Genomic DNA, 21,425 nt, shown 5'->3' with positions numbered 1-21,425 from the left:
GTCAAAGCTGCGCTGATAGCCACAAATTGAGTACCTTGATGAAATATCCAGACGGCCAGCTGAAGCGAGCCTCTCCCTCCCACACACTGTTCTGAGATCTGACATTCATCAAGTTGTAGCAGGGAAAGCTGCTGTTGAAAGAGGGAAACCAACGAATAGTTTTTTTTGTTGTCTCCATGTTACTATTCCACTCTTTAATTGTCACTGGTCGTATTAATTTCAATACAGTTCTGTCATGTAAACCACTGTAGTGACTGTAACTGTATCCAGCTTAGTGTCATATCTCATCTAGTCGCCGACATGAAATACAGCAGATTTCTTTCACGCCTAATTGAAAGCCTACCTCTCAGGCCTTTGTATGGGACAAAAGAGGCAGTGCATGAACATGTCCTGTGTAATCTGTATTTGCGTTGGCCCCCTGTGAGATCTGTATAGGGTTTTTTGTGTGGGGTAAAGGGAGAGATGTGTAGAGTGGTATCATGTTACCCTCGCCAGGGGCAATCTGTGGTATTGTGCGGCAGCAATGCCCCGAGGCCTGCGTCTATGCTGCTTTGTAACAACATTTCAGTGGCAGACACCTGTCTGTCATCGAGTCTGATTGTCTCAAAAACTCAAAAGTATATTACCGTAGTTATTCAGACTTCTAGCAACAGGAAATGGGATATAATCATTATATATTAATTGGCTTTCATAGTCTAGTCAGCATCATAGTCTGTACATCAGCCTTATACCACTTTTCATATTTCAGGTAGCCTTTTATGTTACCAGTGTGATTTTGCAAAGATGTTTTGGTTGTGTTGAAACAATTCCACTAAGTGTGTGGCTCTTTCACTGGATAGCCTCTCAGAGAGATTACTGAGCAGCTGCCTCCCAAGAGAGGGACAGCTACGGTCATGAGTCATGAGTGACCTGTGGTGTCATGGAGTCGGGGGCAGAGGTGCACACACACACACACACACACACACACACACACACACACACACACACACACACACACACACACACACACACACACACACACACACACACACACACACACACACACACACATATTCCAGGCTTCTATCAGCATCTTCATTATACTTTTTACTCTTGTTACTTTTAGCATCTAAGACTACTCGTAAATTGACAGCTTGATCAGGATAACACTTTCTGAGAAATGTGTCTTTTTAAATCTAATATATTTCTCTAAAATATTGAATAGCAATTACTAAGAACACAACCAAAAAACTTCAATTTCAAAGAAAATATAGTTTAAATGGTTTGTTAAGAGTTCAACACGTAGATTTCGCTCATTTGCATCATTAGAACTGTTTTTTTGTGGGACAATCAGATTTAAGAGCAAATTTCAAACAACACCTAATCTGTCAACATCAACTTTTTCCAAAGGAGTCTCGCCCACTTCAAATCATTGAAAAACAAAAAACCCAGAATATCCATTCTGTAAAATTACCAAAACTGTGCGACTCTCATTTATAAAACAGTTTTTTAGGGTAGTAAAGTAATAATGTTAAAGAAACATTTTAGTTAGTAGATTTGGGACACTAATAATTCACTTTCGCCCACCTAACACACCTGCATTTCCAAAGTGAGAAACCCTTTCAGGTACTCTGACAAAACTTGCCAACGGCCAAGGCAGCCCACACAGTTTATCTCAACCATATCGTCTGAATGGAAACCCTTTTCTCTGTGAGGCCGTCCTTTCCTCTGGGGTGCTGGATGACAGCATAATTGGATAATTGGTTTCTAGCACATGCATCATGTTGTTCAAATTGGGTTACATCCCCCTGTCTCTTGGTGGAAATATCAGCGTCATCTGACAGGGACAGACAGGAGGCTACACCTCCGGCCGTTTAGCATGTCCATGGGCGAGGTGCTTCAAAAGACTGCCGAGCATCAGAGATTATTACAGGATACAATGGTGTTATTGAGAGGTGTAGAGCTCAATGTCACAAAATACATTCAGAGCCACATCTGAGGTTTATCAATTCTAACTACAGACATTTAAAAAGTAGTATATTTGCTGTTGTATTTCCACAACATTATTAGAATTATTATTTATTTCTTGTAATTGTAAAAGTAATTTCTTTCTGATTGTTTTGTAAAGATGACTGATGACGATGACCTAATATTTTATTCATAAGGAAAATGTATGCCAGAGGGGGTAGGACCATAACACATTTTTTTAAGCTTCTTCTTGCCCCTGTTGAACATGACGGAGACTATTTGAGATTTTTTTTTTTTTTTTTTGTATAATTTTTTTTTGTACTTTGTTATAATTATCATGAGTGAGAAAAAACAAGAAAGACAATGATATATATCATTATTATCATTATTATTGTTGTTGTATGTTTTGTTTCTGACATGTTCAATAAATTGACAGAAAAAAAAAGAAGAATAACTTGAGGTGTACAATACACACAACTCTTGATGATAAGGCAATCAAGTCTCACTTTTACCATCTGCCATTCTTCTATTTTCTTTACAATAATTGTGTCAAGAGTTGAGTTTAAGTTGCTGAGGAATATTATTACAGATGCATTTATTTATAAGTGGCATGTTAATGTTGTAGCCAACCAGGCAAAGCCAATTTAACCTATTTGGATCCTGTGTAGGTTTCATCAATAGCTGTAGAATATCAATAGAATCAAGAGCTCTAAAAAATCTAGTGATATTTCCCTCTGAAATGTACTGACGTAGGAAATGGAAGTGCTCAAGTTCACCTTTTTAAAACTGTCCTTAAGTACTTACTTACTTTTCAGCACTGATTAATGGGCTTGTTTTAATACCAAAAACAGACAAAATAGTTTGTTTTAAATGTCCGTTATAAGTTATTGTGCAAACACCTGCCAGTAATGTCTTTGATGTATTGAATGTGTCTACTCCTAGGAGCATCTTTCCCTGAAGAAATACGTTGTGGATATAGTGACGGACAGCTCTGTGTCTTCCGAGAACATGAAGGATGGAGAAGAGAGGCAGAAGGCACGGAAGAAAGCAAAGAAGCTCCGCGCCAGGATGAACTCCAGGTAATGCATCCTTTTCCTCTCTCCTTCTCTTTTTGTCTGTCAGCCCTGCACTCGCTCTGTTTCTTCTCCTCTTCATCCTCTCAGAGGCACAGAGGACAAAACTGTGCCAGGACTTTTTTTTTTTATGAGTGACAAGGAGATGGAAAGCAGATGTTATGTGCATCCTGGCTGTCCACAAGGTAACACTGATGAGCTTAATTTATGACCACTTTCTGTGATTGGGGAGCAAAACTGCAAATCGATCCGTAGGCCCCGGCTTTCACCTGTAAAGAGCTTTCCTCCAAATTGCTGCCATGCCATTGCCAAATCTGAAGGCTTCCTCGCTGCACAGGATGTATGTTAAAGTATGTATGAGACATGCCTATTTTTCTTCTTCTGAGCTATTGATTTTTAAATGAAGTATCAAAGAAAATCAATAGTAATCAACAAATAGGAGTCAGAGCTGCTGTGTGTCAGAACCTGGACCTGAGCTCAATCTATTTAACTGGCTGTCACAACAGGGAGGGAGAGGAGTGGGAAGAGACACAACGTTGACAATACGTTCTGTAGATGTTATTGATGCAGATTATTATCACCATTCTACTACAAACAGGATGAGAATAAAACAGACAGGAATGTTGCTTACCAAAACAAATGAAATGGTCTCCATCAGACTCAGTCAGTGGCAGAGATATCCTTAACATCATTTAAACATTAACAACAAATATGCGTATAGCCGACGGTAGCCTATGAATAATCAAGCAATATTTTTGAATTTCTTACAAGCCATATGTGTTTATGATGTGACAATCGCATTGCAAACATCTTAAACTGCAGAAAGCCTTAATGGTGAGGCTCAGAAGGTAAAGAAGGTAGTCCATTCATCACAGGGTTAGTGTTGGATCCCTGGCCCCTGGCCTTTCTGTCCACATGGCTAAATGTCCCTGAGCAAGGCACTCAACCCAAAAATGTGCCTCATCGGCAAGTCCAGTATGTTCTGTGTGAGTGTGTGTGCACTCGGGTGAATGAGAGGCATTGTAAAGCAGCTTTGTCCCTCCGTGCAATTTAAGTGCAGTCCATTAACAATATAATGGAGGTTGTGTTGATAATGGGGTCTTAATGGCTGGACATAAGTAATCTAGTTTATACAGCGATCAACTACTGTATGATGTTTTTATCTTAAATTATCATCTATACCCTTTCCATTGCAAAATACCTAAAAAAAAAAAAAAAATGTGTAAACAATAAGGGTACAGAAAAGCCGAATAGCTTTTTAATTGCTAGCCTAATAACACTTGTGTTTTATGATAATTATATTTATTTGGGTATTTAAAAGATCTATTCATGGATTTAGGAACTTTAAATGCTAATTTTGATTTATAAATTGAGGTTACCGTACAATATTACAGCTTTAAGATCGTGTTTATTATAATAATAACACTTGCTGACTCATCGCACAGTCTAGTCTCTTATATTTGGTGGTTTATTATTCAGATAATAATGGTTTTTTTTAACATCTCACATGATCCATACACTCTTATAATAGTAATGGCGTCAGTTGTGTATATCCTCTGCAAACATTTAATTTACTTGTATTGTTTTGTTTTATCAATTGTAAAGAACACGTAGATAAACAAACTAGTAAGAGAGCTTAGTTAGTGAGCAGACCTGTCTAGGAGACTATTTTAGGTGGATCTCTATTGCCAATTTAAGTCTGGAGTACATTTCTTCAGAGGTCATTGTCCTCCTGTGTAAACAGACTTAATGATCCTCATAGAGCCTCAAACCTCGTGTTATTAATGACCTGTGGATTTGACCTGAGTGGGATTTCTAAAGATAATACATTATTATTGTGCTTTTTCTTATTTCAAAAAAGAAAAAGTTTCAAAAGAGGCTGCAATAGTCTGAAACGTTCTGCTACATTTCTTTATTCTCAGTGCTGCTGTTTTTGGCTTTGTGAGGCTCAGCGGTGCTGAGAAAGTGACAACATGATCTGTCTCTGTTCACCATCACTCCTGCACCAGCCCTGCTGAGACTAGCACTCAAAGGCAGCAGGGCTTTCAGGGGTCATAAATAACACAGAGCCCCAGTAAACATAAAGGTGAACCGCTTCACCACCGGGTGGAAACGAACCGTTTTATTGGAACACCGTATGGCGTCCGTAAAACGTGAGTGCCTCTCACTGGGCTTTTCAGCAGGCCAACATGGCAGCTCTGCTCTGCCATAAAGCAGTGAACACACATTTTAACCCACATGTTTGTTTTTGAGGTTTGGATAACCTCTAATAAGTGTTTTGGGAAGGAGAAAAATGCTATTAAAAATTCATGTAAGTAGTCTGTCAGTAAGTGTCAGGATGGGTTCTGAATTTGGAAAGCTCCACTTATGCTCCGTTACGGGCTGCTGGTCTGGAGCTGGCTGCTCGTGGTTCACTCAGCAGGGAACAGAGTGGCCAGTGTGTTGTTGTGTGTGGACCTCAGGTGGTGGTGTATATACAAAGACACTCCTGTATGGCGTATGGTATACAGTATGAGGTGGTAAGCTAGCTCTAATTTATTCGACTGTCTGCTGCCCTAGATTAAGGGGAAAGGTCTTGCTTGTATATGAATTGACATCAATGCACATACAAGCTAAATGGGGTTATAGTACATTGAGTTATTGTACTAATTTGCATCAATGCACATACAAATAAATGGGGTTTAAGTACATTGAGTTATTGTAGTAATTTACATCAAAGCACGTACAAATAAATGGAGTTTAAATACATTGAGTTATTTTAGTAAAGTATATTTTAAGTTTTTGTTGATTCTCTACTCTCCTTTGTTACCTTTGAACTTATGCCTGGCTCCTTTTACTAAACATATGTTGTCGTCCTGGGTATCAGGGGTGGAGATTTGTTATGTTAAAATGCTTCTAGTATTGCATTATAGATTTTAGCTTTCTCTCATTGCTGATCACAGATATTTATTGCCAGAGGCCCATTTAACAAGGGCTGCTTATGACAATAATGGATTGTTCTGCAATTGCTCCCTGTTTAACCTGGTTGGGTATAAACCTGTCAGAGATTAATATTGTTATATTAGAATGACAAACAGGGCGGATAGAGTTCAGGCCCTTCCGAAAGCACAAGTCCCTGCTACCCATTTATCCTAGTCTCAGGACACGAAAAATGACTGTCTAGAATGACTATGTTATTATTCTTGCTTTTAACTTGGTCTATTGACATTGACGTGTAATGCATTGAGACTGTCATCTAAAAAAAAAATTATTTGAAAAGTTATCTGGCTGATTTCGTAGATTGCTTGTTTAAATGTTACCTTCCTTTTATTTATTTTAGTCTTTACAAGAGTTCTATAACGGCTACATTTCTACAGATAATAAATAACCGATTAACATCATGAAAACAACTTCTACAGTATAACTTAAATCTGTCTGAGCACTAGAACATTGGCGCTGCATAGCAATTCAACCTTTTTTTTGTAACTTGATGTCCTAGCCGTGAGTTGAGTTATCAGTTGCCTCTAGATGTCTGCCCTTGAATACAAGAGATTGTGAAAAGTGGATAAGGCTTTGGGACTGCTGGGGACAAATCCACCTGTCGTCTTCCAGGAAGTGTTTGATCCTATCAGTGTAGAGATGGGTAACCGGAAGGCGCTCAATCTAACTGATCAATAGTTACTTATCATGTCTGGGAAAACCTGAGTGACAGATAGAATCCCCAACCCAATTTCACACACACACACACACACACACACACACACACACACACACACACACACACACACACACACACACACACACACACACACACACACACACACACACTTTGAGTTTCTCAGACTGTTGGAGTAATGCCACAGAGATACCAGTCCCCTAATGACCATGACCTTTTAGTAGGTCACACATTGAAAACACGGGTTGCATGCTTGTAACCCCCTTTACTGTTTATTTGACACTGAGTTAGGCGAAGAACTTGAGCCTCCCTTGTTAAAAACGACTCAAAGGAAGGCGGATTTTAAAGGTAGAATGAAGTCGATGGCAGCAAAACACTTGTCCCTACTGAGCCGGTGTCTGATTATTTTAAGCCCAGTTACTTGGTGAGTGGCTGACAGGCCAAATAAACAGACTTAGTTTGAACTTTTTCTCTCCCTTTTCACACTTTCATTCGTTGTGTTCTTTACTGACAGGCCAAGCATTTTTTGTCCTGGTATTCAAAGACTTTTTCCGACTCCTCCCTCTGCAGGGCGAAGGAATTCGAGACGACAATGGAAGTTAAGACGCAAGTCCCCGACTCCCCATACAAGGCCAAGTGAGTGTATACCTTTCAAATTATTTTATTTTATTTTACTCTGACAAATCTTTTGTGTAGGTTACTGCTACCATTAACTATTTTCACAATTGATTAATCTTCATCTTTTTAAAGAAGATTCTGAAAATTGAGTTTGTTAAACGTTTCACAATTTTCCAAAACTCATGAATAATACTATTTAAAATTAAACTTGTTTTATTTCTTATTTAACTGTAAAAAAAAAATCATAATTTACCAAAGATGACAATCTGTAGACTGTTTGGTTTTGGGATGACCAGTAAAAACTTAAATGTGCTGTAAGAGACAGCTGGTCAATATTTAAACATTAGAGGCTCAATCATGTTCATTTTAAAACGTTTATTTCTTAACAAAATATCCACATTGGTTTTTTGATTGACCCTTTTCAGTGATATTCAGTCAAAATGACAAATAGATTAAGTCCACTCATTTAAAAAACAAAGAAAAGCAGCAGTCTTATCATCAGAGAAGTTGAAACTGAACTTTATTGTAATGTTTCCTAAAAATGATTAAATCAATGAATTGATAATCCAAATTGTATTTTTCTGTTGATTGACTAATCATTTAACTAGATAAGAGTTTCAGCCCTTCTGTTGTGGATCAAAGATGGCTGATGAAACATTGAATCATGGATACAGAACTGTTTTTAGTAAATGGATTTATAATAAACCTTTGGCTGTGTGTTCAGGTTGCAGCGCCTGGTGAAGGACCTCTTGAAGCAGCTGCAGGGCCAGGACAGCGGCCAGTGGGCCAACAACAAAGTGTCCGGTCTGGACCGAACGCTGGGAGAAATCTCTCGCATCTTAGAGAAACAGGTAGAGCAACAAATGCATCCCGTAGACCCAGAAAACGTAAAGACTAACGGCTCGTCTACACTACAGGCATCAAAAGATCTTGAAGCTGGGCGTGTCTGAAGCTTGGCGATTTTTTGCGAGCAACGCGACCAACAACCAATCACATGAATCTCCCGCCCCCGACATACAAAGCAATAGCAATGTTAAAATGAAGTAAACTGGATATAAACTCTCCAAACAGGCGAAAAACCTACCAGTTTCACCCACTGTCTCTGCCACCTCCCTCCATGCCTGGTTCCTCCGGTTTGTATCCCTGTAAATAGTTCTGGTCGTAAAGAACCGGGTGATTTGCTACCGTAATATCTCGTTTGGAATATGAGGAAATGAACAGCGGTCTGGCTCTCCCAGCTTGCACGCGGTTTGATTGGCTGCGCTTGCACTGGCGGGATTTGCATAAACGGGATTTGATTGGCTGCCAAGCATCGAGCCTCAAAAGTTGAACATTGTTCAACTTTTGATGCCGATAGATGCTCGTGATGCTTGCAAAGCCATGCCATGCTCCCCACAATGCAGTTCGGCGAAGATTAAAAATCTTCTACGTCACCCCATTCAAGTGAATGGGCGAAGCGTTGAAAGCATTTTTTTATGCCTGTAGTGTAGACGGGCCGTTAGTCATTTGTATCATTTATCGGTGTATTGATTATTTGAAAAGGAATTGGCTTAATCAGCAAAACTTTATTATGCGTCTACTACCTTTTTATTTTCTTTACGGTGAATGTCTATCGCATTGTTTCCCAGTTGCCTGTTACCACTTCACATTTGCTTTGGTGCGTCATGTCTGTTGCACGTCTGTGGACTGAGCAGTCTGCAGCCGTGCACAGGTCATGCCAGCCCTTTGGCATGTCTCGGTGATGAGTTTTGTTTGGCTGTGTCTCTCTGTGTCTCACCCTCCCAATGTAGCGTATCACTTACTCTGAACCAACTTGCCTTTGGTTATTGGGTAATGAAGACCAGATTAACTGTGTTTTCATTGTGCACATGGATCCAATAGAGGAGCTTCCCGGCACGAGAGCAAGCATTGTCTCGTGTCTATGTGGCTTGCTCGACTCAGATGTTTAGACAATAGTAAATTGGATTTCCAGATGAAATGCCATGGATGCACAAGACTTTGAAGAAATGTAAAATGTGCTTGCCTCAGAGGTTTGGCTTTTCTCTTTTCCGTTCTTTACAGCTGAATAATACAGTGTATAACATTGTCAGATAGGATGGCAGACATTTTAAACTACACTTGATTTGAAACATCTGTCCCAGGGGTTTTGTTGCATGACGTTTTTTTTTACAGTAAAACTCACATCAATTTGAGACTGAGAGGAGGAATTAAAACACCTGCCACCATGTTTATGATGAGGAGAATATACAGCCCCACTTCCTGTAATGAGGCATAAATTTCCCGCCGAGTTGTGGTTTGAGCCATCATAACATCCCACTGTGCATGCCTCTGGGCGTGAGGATAGAGAGATTATGGTGTCCCATCAGTGACGAGGGGGGCGGCTGGAGAGGCTATTACCGAATTTCCCCTGAGAGGCAAAGAAAGAGGTGGCTGAGGTGGGTGGCAGAGCGTCCTGTAAGGAGAGAGGAGGAGACCGGTGTGATGTGAGTAGCTCACAAGCTGTCACTACACGAGAGCTCCTCCCCTCAGCTCCACATACTCCCAGTGGGAGGTCAGAGGTCAGTGGGCCACAGTAAATGTGCTCTATTCAACAGTGGTGTCGCTGGGAAGGAGGCAGCTCTTTTTGCTTTGTCTTTCCCCTCGATTCAAAAGCACATGTTTAAACTGTTTTGTCAAGTTCTGCTTCAACAGCTTCTTACTGAAAAACTCACCCAAAGCTAAGTGGAAGAATGTGATTGGCCAATGAGACAGCCTGGGGAGCACTTCCCTCTCTAATCCCTGGACAAAGTCAAATAAATAGGGTCTCCGTCAGCATGGCTGTCTGGCCCCTGAGTCACATCAAGTCGAGACCGTTTAGATTATTTGACCTAACAAGCATCTCTCATGTCATTGACTCACCTAGAGATTTGTTTTTCTCCCCCATATCTGATTCAGTCTCCACTTTCTCTGCTAATTCCTTAGACAACACCCGACACTCCCCCTCCTGCACTGCTGTTTGGACCCCCTCACTCCTCCCGTGCTTTCTAGGCTACGTCTCTGACCCCGATGTGTGTCTCCCTCTGTGGCCTCTAATGGTTTATTTTGTGTCAAACCTGATTCTTTTCTCTACTCTGGGTGATCGAGGATATCAATTTTCCCGATGTGCTGCTCTTTTCTTTCCTTATTATTGAGCACTTGTATTTATATATTGCCCAAAGTGTTTACCGCTGCTTTCAGTTAAAGCCTGTCCAGGAAAGGGCAACATGTATGACAGGTAAGGAACTGTCAGGAGCACCGTGCTCCGAGCGCTAAAGACTTAACTTTTTCATTTGCCAGCTGTCAGAGCGCGGTTGGGCCAACCAGGGGGACTTCTGGGAGTTTTATCAGGGGACATGGGGGGGAAGGCTAAGGGCAGCGTGGCAGGATAACAAGGTTTCCTGCCTGGGCCTCCAGCAGACTGACAGATACAGCCCAGATCAGCAGTGTCAGAAAATTGTCAAAGACGGCAAAATTGAGCAATAAGCTATTCAGTTTTCCAACATCATACGCAAAATATTCTTCCGCAAGAATTTAATAAAAATGGTACTGTGTTGTACAGTACTCATTGTTTTCTGAAAACCGAGGTTATAAAAACAGATGTCACTATCTGTGAATAATAATAACATATTGTTTGTCTTATGTGTTAGGACCATCAACAAACCTTTTTAAAAGTTTGTATCAGTTAGTAAAAGTCAAATCAGTTCTTACAAAACCTTAAACTTGTATGCATACTAATCGATAATTATTTCGTTTTTGTAAAAGAAATTCAAAGTTATGTACAGCAGACATGATTCTTTTATTTCTCATCTTGTCAAATTAGTTTTATTTTAAATACTGAAGCCCTTCATTAAGTAAAACTAAAAAACATTTGTAATATAGAAAGTATTTGCTACTAAATTTACTTGCTTTATTTTGCATAACATTTAACAAAATGATATATATTTATTTAAAAGAGGTAGTGTCAATGTTCCTTTTAGCTTCTTGAACCAACATCTGTCATTATTTTGGACATTTTCTTTGACAAGATTATTGATCTAATGAATAATTAAATATTGAATGAATCAATCAATTGTTCATTTTATCCTCAATGTTTTCCAACCTCAATATCACTGTCTTTGATCCTGCCTATTTTGATTAATGAGATGATTAAACTAGAAAATTAACCTTTACATTAATGGAAATCAGCTCAAAGTTGTTAGCTCTTAATGTTATTGTATTTTCTTATTGTAGGCTTTCTTTTGTTCCTCAATAACCTCATGTTTGTTTTCCTCACCACAAAACAAATGGGAAGTGAAATACTTCTAAGCTTCTTGGTTTATAAGTTACAACTAGAGGCAGTGTGTGGTTTCTGTGGGAGGTTTGATTCTGCACCACACAGGCCTTTGATTAATCTTTGTTCATTTTACAGAATAAACACAATTTGTGGAATTATCCATTTCCATGTTTGCCCTGCACTCACACAAAATGATATGCCATTATGTCTTGTAAACACACAAGTTTATATTCAACGTTAAAATGTTTACTGCAGCAGCCTTGTTGTGGTTTACAGTGGACTCAGCCCCCGGAGCTTTGTTTACCTCTCTTAAGCTTTCCTATAAAGCTGTATGCACAATGATGACATTCATGTTAGTAGAGGGTAATCATTGTTAGGTTTTTTTAGTTGGGAAGGAGTGAACTCCTGATTTGAAGTTGCAGTGAGACCTTAATGAACTCTGCCAGTTGTTGTCCATCTGTTGGTGGGGCAGGGCTGAGGCTGTGCCCTCCTCTCTGCTTTAATTAAAGTGTCTGATGGGAGGAGACTACAGAGTGCAATCTGGCTGCTCTGCTGCTCTGCGGACATTGTAGCAGGAACTACCAGCTGCTTCGGGCCTCCCATCAGCTGGGGTAACAATGGTCACCCGGGACAATAATTGAATAAGATTCCCCCTGTTGTATAATTCAGGAGCCATCCTTCTCACTTGTGTCTTAATGCTCTGCCCTTAGTGATGGCTCTTTTTTCCTTTTAAGGGAAATTAGTTGCTCATCTTGTTACTGTGTTTTGTTATAGCTTCTGTTGGGGGTGTAGCCAAGATCTGACAGATAGGGACTCAAAAGAACACTCCTACATTTTGGAAAATAACCAAATGTTAGCTGTCTTACCCACAGGAACAATATGAGTTTCATCTATGTGCTTTTAATTCAGAGATGCTGAAGGTCTCGTGCATGTTTAGCCTAGTTTTGTGCAAATAGTATATGCAAGGGTTAATGGTTAGCCTATAGTAAAAATCAGTTGAGTATGTCACTTTAGTATTTTTCTCAGACCACATAAGACATTATGCAGTTGTTTTCAAAGGCTAAGTAGCACTCCTGCATTGACATTGACATGTAAAATATGTGCAGTGACCCTCTAAAAGTAAAACAATCTCTCGGAGTCTTTGCATATGCACTGAACAATACTAAACACACACTTATTGATAACTTTTTTTCTTTTTAATTTTGGTTTTTGTCATGTCTTGAACTTCCTTTGAGAATGTAATTTTTTTAAAAAGTTGTTAGCCCTACTGAAGTTTGATAACAACTACGCATCCTAAAGCCCCTTTGGTTTAGTTGTTAACTGTGAGCCTGTGACAACCTTTCTAATTGAGCTATGTAGCCTCAATGCTGAGAGAAGAAACTGATAACTAATCTTCTTATCTAATTTGGTTGCAAACAAGTTCCCAACGTTTTGGGGTGTACTTTTAAAAACAGTGGGTGGAACCTGGTGGAAACACTCCTGTTAAGTTTGTATGCAAATGTAGCTTACTGTGTACATTCTCTGTCACTGTAATTACATACAAACATGATGCCTGTTGCACTTTGTGGTAGGGTTTGTATAAAGGATTTGTCATCACTTCGGTGTTGGTAAACCCATGTGCTTGGATAGTCAACTGCTTTTCACAGCAAGAAGATCAACATTGGCCAACCTCAGAGCTGTTTTATTATGCAAAACAAACTTTTACTTTACTTTTGGTGAAATGTGTGTCCTCAATACTCTGGTGCCTTCTTTTTTCACTGTGGACCATTGCATGCATAGACCACCTCAAGATAGTATGTCTGGTAGTTTGAGCTTAATCCTCTTCACTTGTATTGTTCCATCATCACAACAGATACATCTGTCAACAGAGCAGAAAAGGAACTGACTAGCCAAGAAACCCAGCCAGGACTGGGCAGGTCCCAGTTACCCCCTTTAATACCATTTGATAAGCTGCTATGAAAGAGCTGCCTTTTCTCATTTTGCCTAGAAGCTTTTAGGTAGGTGTGTTGATGGGAGGGTTAAGAGAGGGGTTAAGCCAAGCTCAGTGACTGAGACCCAATTGATTAGGCATGGAAATGGCAGCCAGCATACAGAAAGGAAGTTATAATTAGGTCCTTTACAAACACTGCTTAGTCTTTGAGATATTTCTCATCAAGTTGAAGGCATGGGTTCTTTGGCATGTGTGATAAAAAATGTTGTCACCAACCTTAAATGATTGTTCAGTGTGTCTTCTGTGTGTCTAACACCGGAATCGAGAAGCAGTTACCGCAGCAGCGGGAATGACAGATGAAGAGCTTATCTGTAATTTGGTAAAGCGCTTCTCTCTCTCTATGTGTTCAGGCTTGTTGGCAACTTCCCATCTGCAGAACAAAAGCACTGTGAAGTGGCTGGATTTTAGTGCTGTCACAGCACTGACGAGCCTCTAACCTCATTAGCTGTAGGAGTGACCTGCAGTGTAACACGGCCCCCTGTGTGAAGAAGGCCCTCCATCAGCAGCTCCCCTCCAGCTCCGCTCCTCCTGTCCACCCGGGCACAAACACGCCAGATAGTCAGCCGCGCTCCTGGCTTTGTACTTGTTGATTTATAAGACACTGTGCAACAACATCTGACTTACAGCCAAATACTGTATCATCCCAGGACAGCAGGACCTAACTATTAACATATGAACATCATTCTCCAGACTGGACTGACTTTTCCCTCTTCTAAGTATTTGTATGATTTATATTTCATGCCTGAATAGGGTTGAACCATGAAAAGTCTCTGAACAGGATTACATAGCTCTTAAATCCCATATTATCAACTTGAAATCTAGTGTTTTTCTGTATCCTATCCTAATAGAGGGATTGTCCTAAATGTGTAGCTCTCCACTTGCCCCCTTCTTTATTTGGCCAAGTGGTATTTTCTCAGTTTTATCCAGTCTTTGGACATCAGTTGAGAGACCACCCCGGTGCTAACTAGAGCCTGTAGAGCATTTGCCTTTCACTGAAACTTGACTGTTGTGGGGAGGAGTCGGGTTGTGCACTTTTGAGATTAAACAGGAATACCTTTGGGATCACTTTGTTTCAGATTTCAGTCCCTCGCCCCTGTAGGTGAAAGAGAGGTTCCCTCTCTGATGAGAGCCATGTAATCCCCCGCCCAGCCTGTGGCTTGTCGCTCCCTGACTGTACCTCTGTTTCACCATCTCGCTCTTTCTTTCTCTCTCGCTCTTTCTTTTTATCTCTCTCTCTCTCTCTCTCTCTCTCTCTCTCTCTCTCTCTGTTTTTTGTTTGTTTGTTTCATGTCCCTTTAGGGCAGGTGTCTCAAACTCAAGGCCCGGAGGGGCCAAATCCGGCCCGTGACTTTATTTTATGTGGCCCCGCAAGAGCTTGCAAAGAATATAATACGTTCATTATACGGTTACATGCCACTTTACAGAAGCAGGTTGCCCATAAACTACATGTCCCACAATGCATCTCGTTTTGTGACGTGCGCACTGAAGAGACTTGCAATTATTTGCCCTGGACTTCTGCTTTCAGACGTAGTTAATTACTTAATTAAGTTATTATCCTATCCGATAATAATCCAATTCACAGGCAATAATGTAATATAATACATTATTTTATATATATATTATATTACAACCGGCCCTTTGAGTGCAACCTTTATGCGAATGTGGCCCACGATGAAATTGAGTTTGACACCCCTGCTTTAGGGGCTCCGTATTATTCTACATGAAAATGTTAGAGATTCCATTCAAATATGTTGATTATTCATATTTTCCTCAGGCTAGGAATAGTATATCGAATTTGTAATGCTAAATGTATATCATTTTCTCACATGAATGTGAGAATGAGACAACACAGTTTTTATCCATTGTGTATGAATGCTTCAGCTCTTCAGACCAACATAGTAAGATGTGAGCATGTTCCCAATTGTGTTGGTATGCAACCTAGGTCTGCTCTCTTTAATAAAGCACTTTTATATGATAGCATTTGTTAAAATAAAGCAGTCTTTAATTGTTTGTCTTAAACATAGCAATATATGCTTTTGAAATGTAACATGTCTTTGATAAATGTACAGTATANCTCTCTCTCTCTCTCTCTCTCTCTCTCTCTCTCTCTCTCTCTCTCTCTCTCTCTCTCTCTCTCTCTCTCTCTCTCTCTCTCTCTCTCTCTCTCCCCACAGCACAATGCAGACCAAGTGGCCTTCCAGGTAGGCGGCGGCCTGTCGGCTCTGGAACAGATTCTGCAGGTCGTCACTGCTGTTTCCACACCCACTGCAGTTCCTCGTATTCCTCTAAAGTGAGTACTGTTACCACATTCAAATACTTACATCCTACCATAAAGATGTACTTTAAAAAGAGGAAAGCATGCTCTGTATGCCTTTCAGTTTAATATCATGACTTAATCACGTTTCTGTTTCAAGCCAGCAGGGTGAGCTGTCTCTTTAGCACATGATACGAATAGTTTTGATTTCTGAAACCACTTGTTGCTTAGATCAGTCGTGAGATTAGCCATGAGTTCTCTAAGTGAAAGTCTAAATTTAGGTTCATTGTCAAGGTGAAAACAGCTGTAGACAGATATTCCCTGTGAGCCTGCATGTATGGTAAATAGCACCTGCATGATGCCCCACTGAAAATAACATCACATATATCCCTCTTAATAATAATGTTCTCTAATATAAATCAATGATCTGATGCAATCTTTTATTACATTTAATACATCAAAAGCCACTATCAACAATTTACATAAATACATTATAAAAACACAGAAGAAGAACAAGTCAAATATGTGTACTTATAACTTATGAATAGTAAACTATATCAAAAAAAGTAAATGAATTGAATTGTTTATTTATGGCTGATCTTAATCGTTGCCAAAACTGTAAGCACAGTTCTACTTCTCCCTTTGTTTTTGTACAAACACACTTCAGGTGGAAATGTTGAAAGAATAAAAATGGAAATAGTAGATTTTCATTTTTGCGTTTCTGAGGAGCACTCACACTGTTTAATGTCTGTCCACTTGGTGCTGTAAACATTCACCAGGCCTCAAACAGCTGTTACAGTCCTTCTTCTCAAAGACTTCTCTTTGACTGTATTCTTTCTCTGACCCTCCTGACAACACACTGCTCTCTCTCTTTGTCATTGTGTTTGCAATTGCCCAAAGTGAGTGAGCTAATCTCAACTAACCCACTTTATCCTTGTATATAATTGCTTCATCTCAATAAATATCCTCAAATGTATTAATGAGTAACAGCACTGCCCTTCTAGAAATGGAGAGTGTTTCCATTTCCGTAATCAATTTGTGTCCCTTCTTTTTTCTCTCGAAACACAAAAAGCACATGTGTCCCATCTATCATTTAGAGTGCAGAGTATTTCTGAGTTGTGGGTCTGGTGTGTGCACAGCCTGCCAGTAGATAACCTCAGAGAGGCTGCTGTACTCACTAGTGGGACTCTGTAATGGACTCGAATGGCCTTGCACTCCCATTCATTAGCATTTACTGGTCTCTGAATCTCTGCTAATGGACAAATGCTTCTTATATTTATAAGGCTTTTAAAGGGCATCACATGTATATTGATTTTTTTGTACTCTCTCTTCCTCAATCATTGTAATCTGAGGGAATTTCAAGCAGACTTCTGATTTGGAAGAAATGTTATTATCTTAAATGGAGCGACTGTCTTTTGGACAAAGCGTTTGTTTGCAGAGTTTGTTTGCAGAGATTGTTTGCACATCCGTGCATGACGCCATGTTGGCTTAAGTGAAACAATACTTCCTTGGCTTTTAAGACTTCTTTTGACATGTTGCCGTGGTGAAGGATCATCAGGTGAAGACTACACTCTCGTCTCTCTGTCCTATGCACGCTTACACAAGCAAACTGTGGAGTGAGTTATGAGGAAACGGCAGACACACTACGGTGTTCAAGGCCTAAGAGCTAGATGCAGTAGCTTCTTTAGAAACAAGCCTGATGCATGGTTCGTCGGCTTCCCTATCCCTTAGTCTTATGATGATAATACTGCTGGACCCTTGAGAGCTTTTCCAGCTGAGAGCCGAGAACTGAACCGGATGAACACATCAATCCAGCACCATGAGACATTCATCCTGACCACGTATATTCTTTACAATATGTTCGGTAGTGAGGATTGATGAATAGTGTAGATATAACATTACAGTTGTAAGCTACAACCTGGTATGTACATTATAGGTAGTTTGATTTCTTCGTGGATTCATGTTCACCTTTCAACATTTCATAACTCAAAAATCATTTCAGACTTTTTCGTTCAGTGTTGGAAACCGTGTAAAGAGCACTAGGAGAGATCACACTTCAACCTTGTAGTGGTCCTCGGTCAGGTCAGTGTAGTCTGGAGCTGGTGACGAGATGCAACACAAGGACGCAGGCCGACTGTCTACTTATCACCATCCGTCATCTGGATGGCTGTGTGGCCTAATGGGCTGCTATGCAGACGCTCACCCCAGAGTGTGCTACATTATCTGTTTACAGTGATGCTGCTGTATTGATCACCTCCTCCTACCAGATAAGCTGAGTGATTTACAAAAAAGGCAGCTGCGGAGATGCTCCTGCCATATCTCTCCCTGGGGAGGCTGATTCCATATTGTTACCATTACATTAATGAGCTAATTCCTCTGCGAGGCTCCGCTAATGTCCTGGTGTAACCCTGTGGTCACTGGAATGTCTAGATCAGAGTTTATGCAGCCCCTATCATTAGCTTCAGCTGGAGCAATGATGTCTCACAAGATGCACAACATCCCAAAAGTTTGCATCTAGTTATTTTTTGTGAGCAAAACTCATTTTTACTTAATATTCATTTTAAAAGTGAATTAGATTGTTCTTATGTTCCTTATTTTTCTCTGAAATCCATACTAATGGCCTTTATTATTTGAGCGGCAATTTACTATTAATCTGTCGATTACTCTCACAAGTCATTGTTTCATAAATATCCGAAGATGGTAAAACAAAGTTGTCAACCCTAAGTTCCCAGAGCTCAGGGAGACGTCTACAGATTTGTTTTATACAGTTAGCACAACCAAAACTATAAGATATACAAAAAACTGCCATTTGAAAAATTCATCTAAGAAAATCAGTAACTATTTGACACACTGAGACCAGTGAAATGTTGGCATTTTTTAAATTGATATTCTATTCATATTTTGATTAAGGTGAACTAAATATAAATGAATACTTGTATATGTAGTGTTGATCTGTTTTGAGCCCGACCCCTGAGCTAGTAAAGACAAAATAAATAAAGGGACCAATTCTGGTTTGACGTTCGGTATTTTGGTTTGGAGAAATATACATATAACATTTTAACAACTTCATATTATCAGTTTCCCCCCAAACCCATCGTTAAGATGGTTATAATTTTGTCTGTCCTTAAGCGAAATGTTGGTACTTTTCGTAAGTGGTCTCAGCACTGGACTCCATCTGTCTGTAGACAACTTGTGCTTTTAAAAGCCATTTAACAAAGAAAACATGGATGCTCAGAATTCCTTAATTTGTCCCAAAACGGGGACATTTACATTATTACAGCAGCAGAAGTATAGTGCAGCTCAAGTGGGGGGAATAGACTTACATATTTATGTATGTACTAAGTATGAACATGCTATTTAGAGTAAAAAAACACAATACTGTATGTAAAAAAAAAAAAAAAAGTGGCAGTATATATTTTATCTGATTATTTGGAGAGTAAAATCGTATCCCTATGTATATTCTATTGTGTTGATTGTCCTGTATGTTGACAGATTAACCAAACAGAAAAGCCGAACTATGACAGTAACTGGAACAGGTGATCTCCAGAGGAGGTTGTTGGACGTTGCGTGTTAACCCAATTTGTATTTCCACCACTGTCTCACATGACCTGGTGTATCCTGTGAAATCAGACCTGCTACCTGTGGTATTATTTCAGGATGTTTTCCACCATTTGTGAGTGTGTGTTTGTGTGTGTGCACGCACTCATGCTCCTGTGCGTGATGCTGTGGGACGGCTCATCAGATTTCTTCCCTTTCATACCTGGCCAGTGTGACCCGACAGCCAGAGTAGATGTCTTGGAAGCACTCAGGGTATCGGAGAGATCAACAGCAGAATCAAATTAAATGTCATTTAGATAGCAGTGAATGAAGGGATTGTTTGACAGCACAAGGAAATGGATTTGCTCCTCACCTTTTATTTTGGCTTAGGATTATTTTTCTTCCCCTGAACACAAATTTACCCTGTTTAAGAGGCCGGGACTCAACCTGATCTGGAAGTTGGTCAGATTTCTTCAGCGTTGCTCCAGTCAGGCTTCACTGCTCACATAGGAAACGCACAGAGAGGGCGAGAAATGTGAGACTCAGGTTGAGGAGCACAGATCTCAGGGTTGATAAGTCAGTGACAAAAAGCATAAAGAGGCTTTTACAGGCTTGTTGTGCTGCTGTCAACTGAATTGAGTGCTGGCTATTCACTATAATAGCTGACTTTATGTTGAAATATGGACAAAATCCATAACTGTGTTTCTCTCTGCTAGGGAAACCTTGTTGTTTTGGGTTTTACTTTTAATTTATGCTTGAAAGTTATTCAGGCAGTTAGTTAAGGAAAGTGTTTTGATTTATTGTGTACAATTTCTTCTTTAGACTTTTTGTCTAGCCTAAAATGAAGTTATATATACATTTAAAAAAATGGAGTTCAAATTCAGAGGTCAGTTACACAGCCGCCCCCCCCTCCTCCCAAGCCTCCACCTTATCATGTGTAGGGCTGTTGGCCACCCAGGCAGAGCCCCCAGAGGGCTGCAGGAGGCGAGACAGGATCAGATGTGCTCCATCACTCCACCTCTTTGCCTAATTTCTCTATAGATCTAAAAAGCTTTACAGGTAAAATGGTATTCCCTGGCTGCCTGAGGTTAAACTGTTTATTATAGGTGGGCAGATTACATCATTCATTGTATGCATTTCACTTTCTTTCTTTATTTCAATCTCCTTCCTCAAGGCTGTCTTTAAAAAATATTTCATGAACTGTTTAGTCACTGGATGGAAAGTTGTTTTGGTCATTTTGAAACATGTTAAGGACAATCTGTGTAGTATGAACCTTATATTGGTGGTAAAGGAATGCTTCTTGTTCAGATAGACTGGCACCAAGTGTTTTGTGCAACATGAGACAGGGTGGCAGGGCCCTTTACAAAATGGTTCTGCAAAATCTTTGACTGAAGCTGTCATTGACGGGGGACTGAGATAGTGAGAATCCCAGAGAAGGCGGACTATCAGGTGTCATGCTCATCAAGCTCAATTATGTGGGAGGAAACCAAAGACAGATCAGTGTGATGGTTCATTGTACAAGCTGGTGTAAGGGCATAACTCAAACATGCCTCTGACAGCCTCCTCATTTGTTCAGAGACGACCAAAGACAAGCCTGATTAGCTGTGTTACAAAGCAATTGCCTGCTCATTACATGAGCAGTTGAGTGAGTCGATTGTAAAGCCAGAGGGCCGATCCGTCTTGACAGAAGTCAAGTGATTTAATTAGTGTATGCTCGTCAGGTTGTAGAGTAAATACAGGCCTGCCTTGAATTAAAATATTAAAATCCCCTAACATCACTGGTGTCTAACACTTTACTGTCCTCTGTTATTTTGTAATCATATATAACTTATTACTCATAAAGGTTTATCTTTTACAGTAACCAATTGAACCCTAACCTTATGAGTAGTCCTTGTCACTTTTTGGACATGTCAGCCTTATAAGAGTCAGAAAGAGTGCATTGCCTCACCAGTTTCTACATTTTCTCTAAGTATTTACAAGAAGTTCAAAGAAGATTGCTGCTTCTTCATTTCTTTTTGAAGTAACGACGTTATAACCCATTAAGGGACTTGCATGGCAGA

The 21,425-nt window shown here is 39.9% G+C and overlaps 1 protein-coding gene across 5 annotated transcripts in view; it reads left to right on the top strand.

The window, feature by feature from the left end:
* Positions 1-21,425, top strand: part of scaper (S-phase cyclin A-associated protein in the ER) — a 61,254-nt gene that overhangs the window by 22,944 nt on the left and 16,885 nt on the right. For all 5 annotated transcript variants that reach the window (XM_010772468.1, XM_010772471.1, XM_010772472.1 and 2 more), the window contains 4 exons: positions 2,890-3,026; positions 7,246-7,311; positions 8,018-8,144; positions 15,749-15,864. In XM_010772468.1, coding sequence (XP_010770770.1) covers positions 2,890-3,026; positions 7,246-7,311; positions 8,018-8,144; positions 15,749-15,864 — 446 coding nt within the window. The remainder of the gene's footprint in view (positions 1-2,889; positions 3,027-7,245; positions 7,312-8,017; positions 8,145-15,748; positions 15,865-21,425) is intronic.

Source organism: Notothenia coriiceps, unplaced genomic scaffold (assembly GCF_000735185.1).
Source record: "Notothenia coriiceps isolate Sejong01 unplaced genomic scaffold, NC01 NC01_scaffold00011215, whole genome shotgun sequence".
Taxonomy (NCBI): Eukaryota; Metazoa; Chordata; class Actinopteri; order Perciformes; family Nototheniidae; genus Notothenia; species Notothenia coriiceps.
This window is presented reverse-complemented; position numbering and strand designations above follow the sequence as displayed.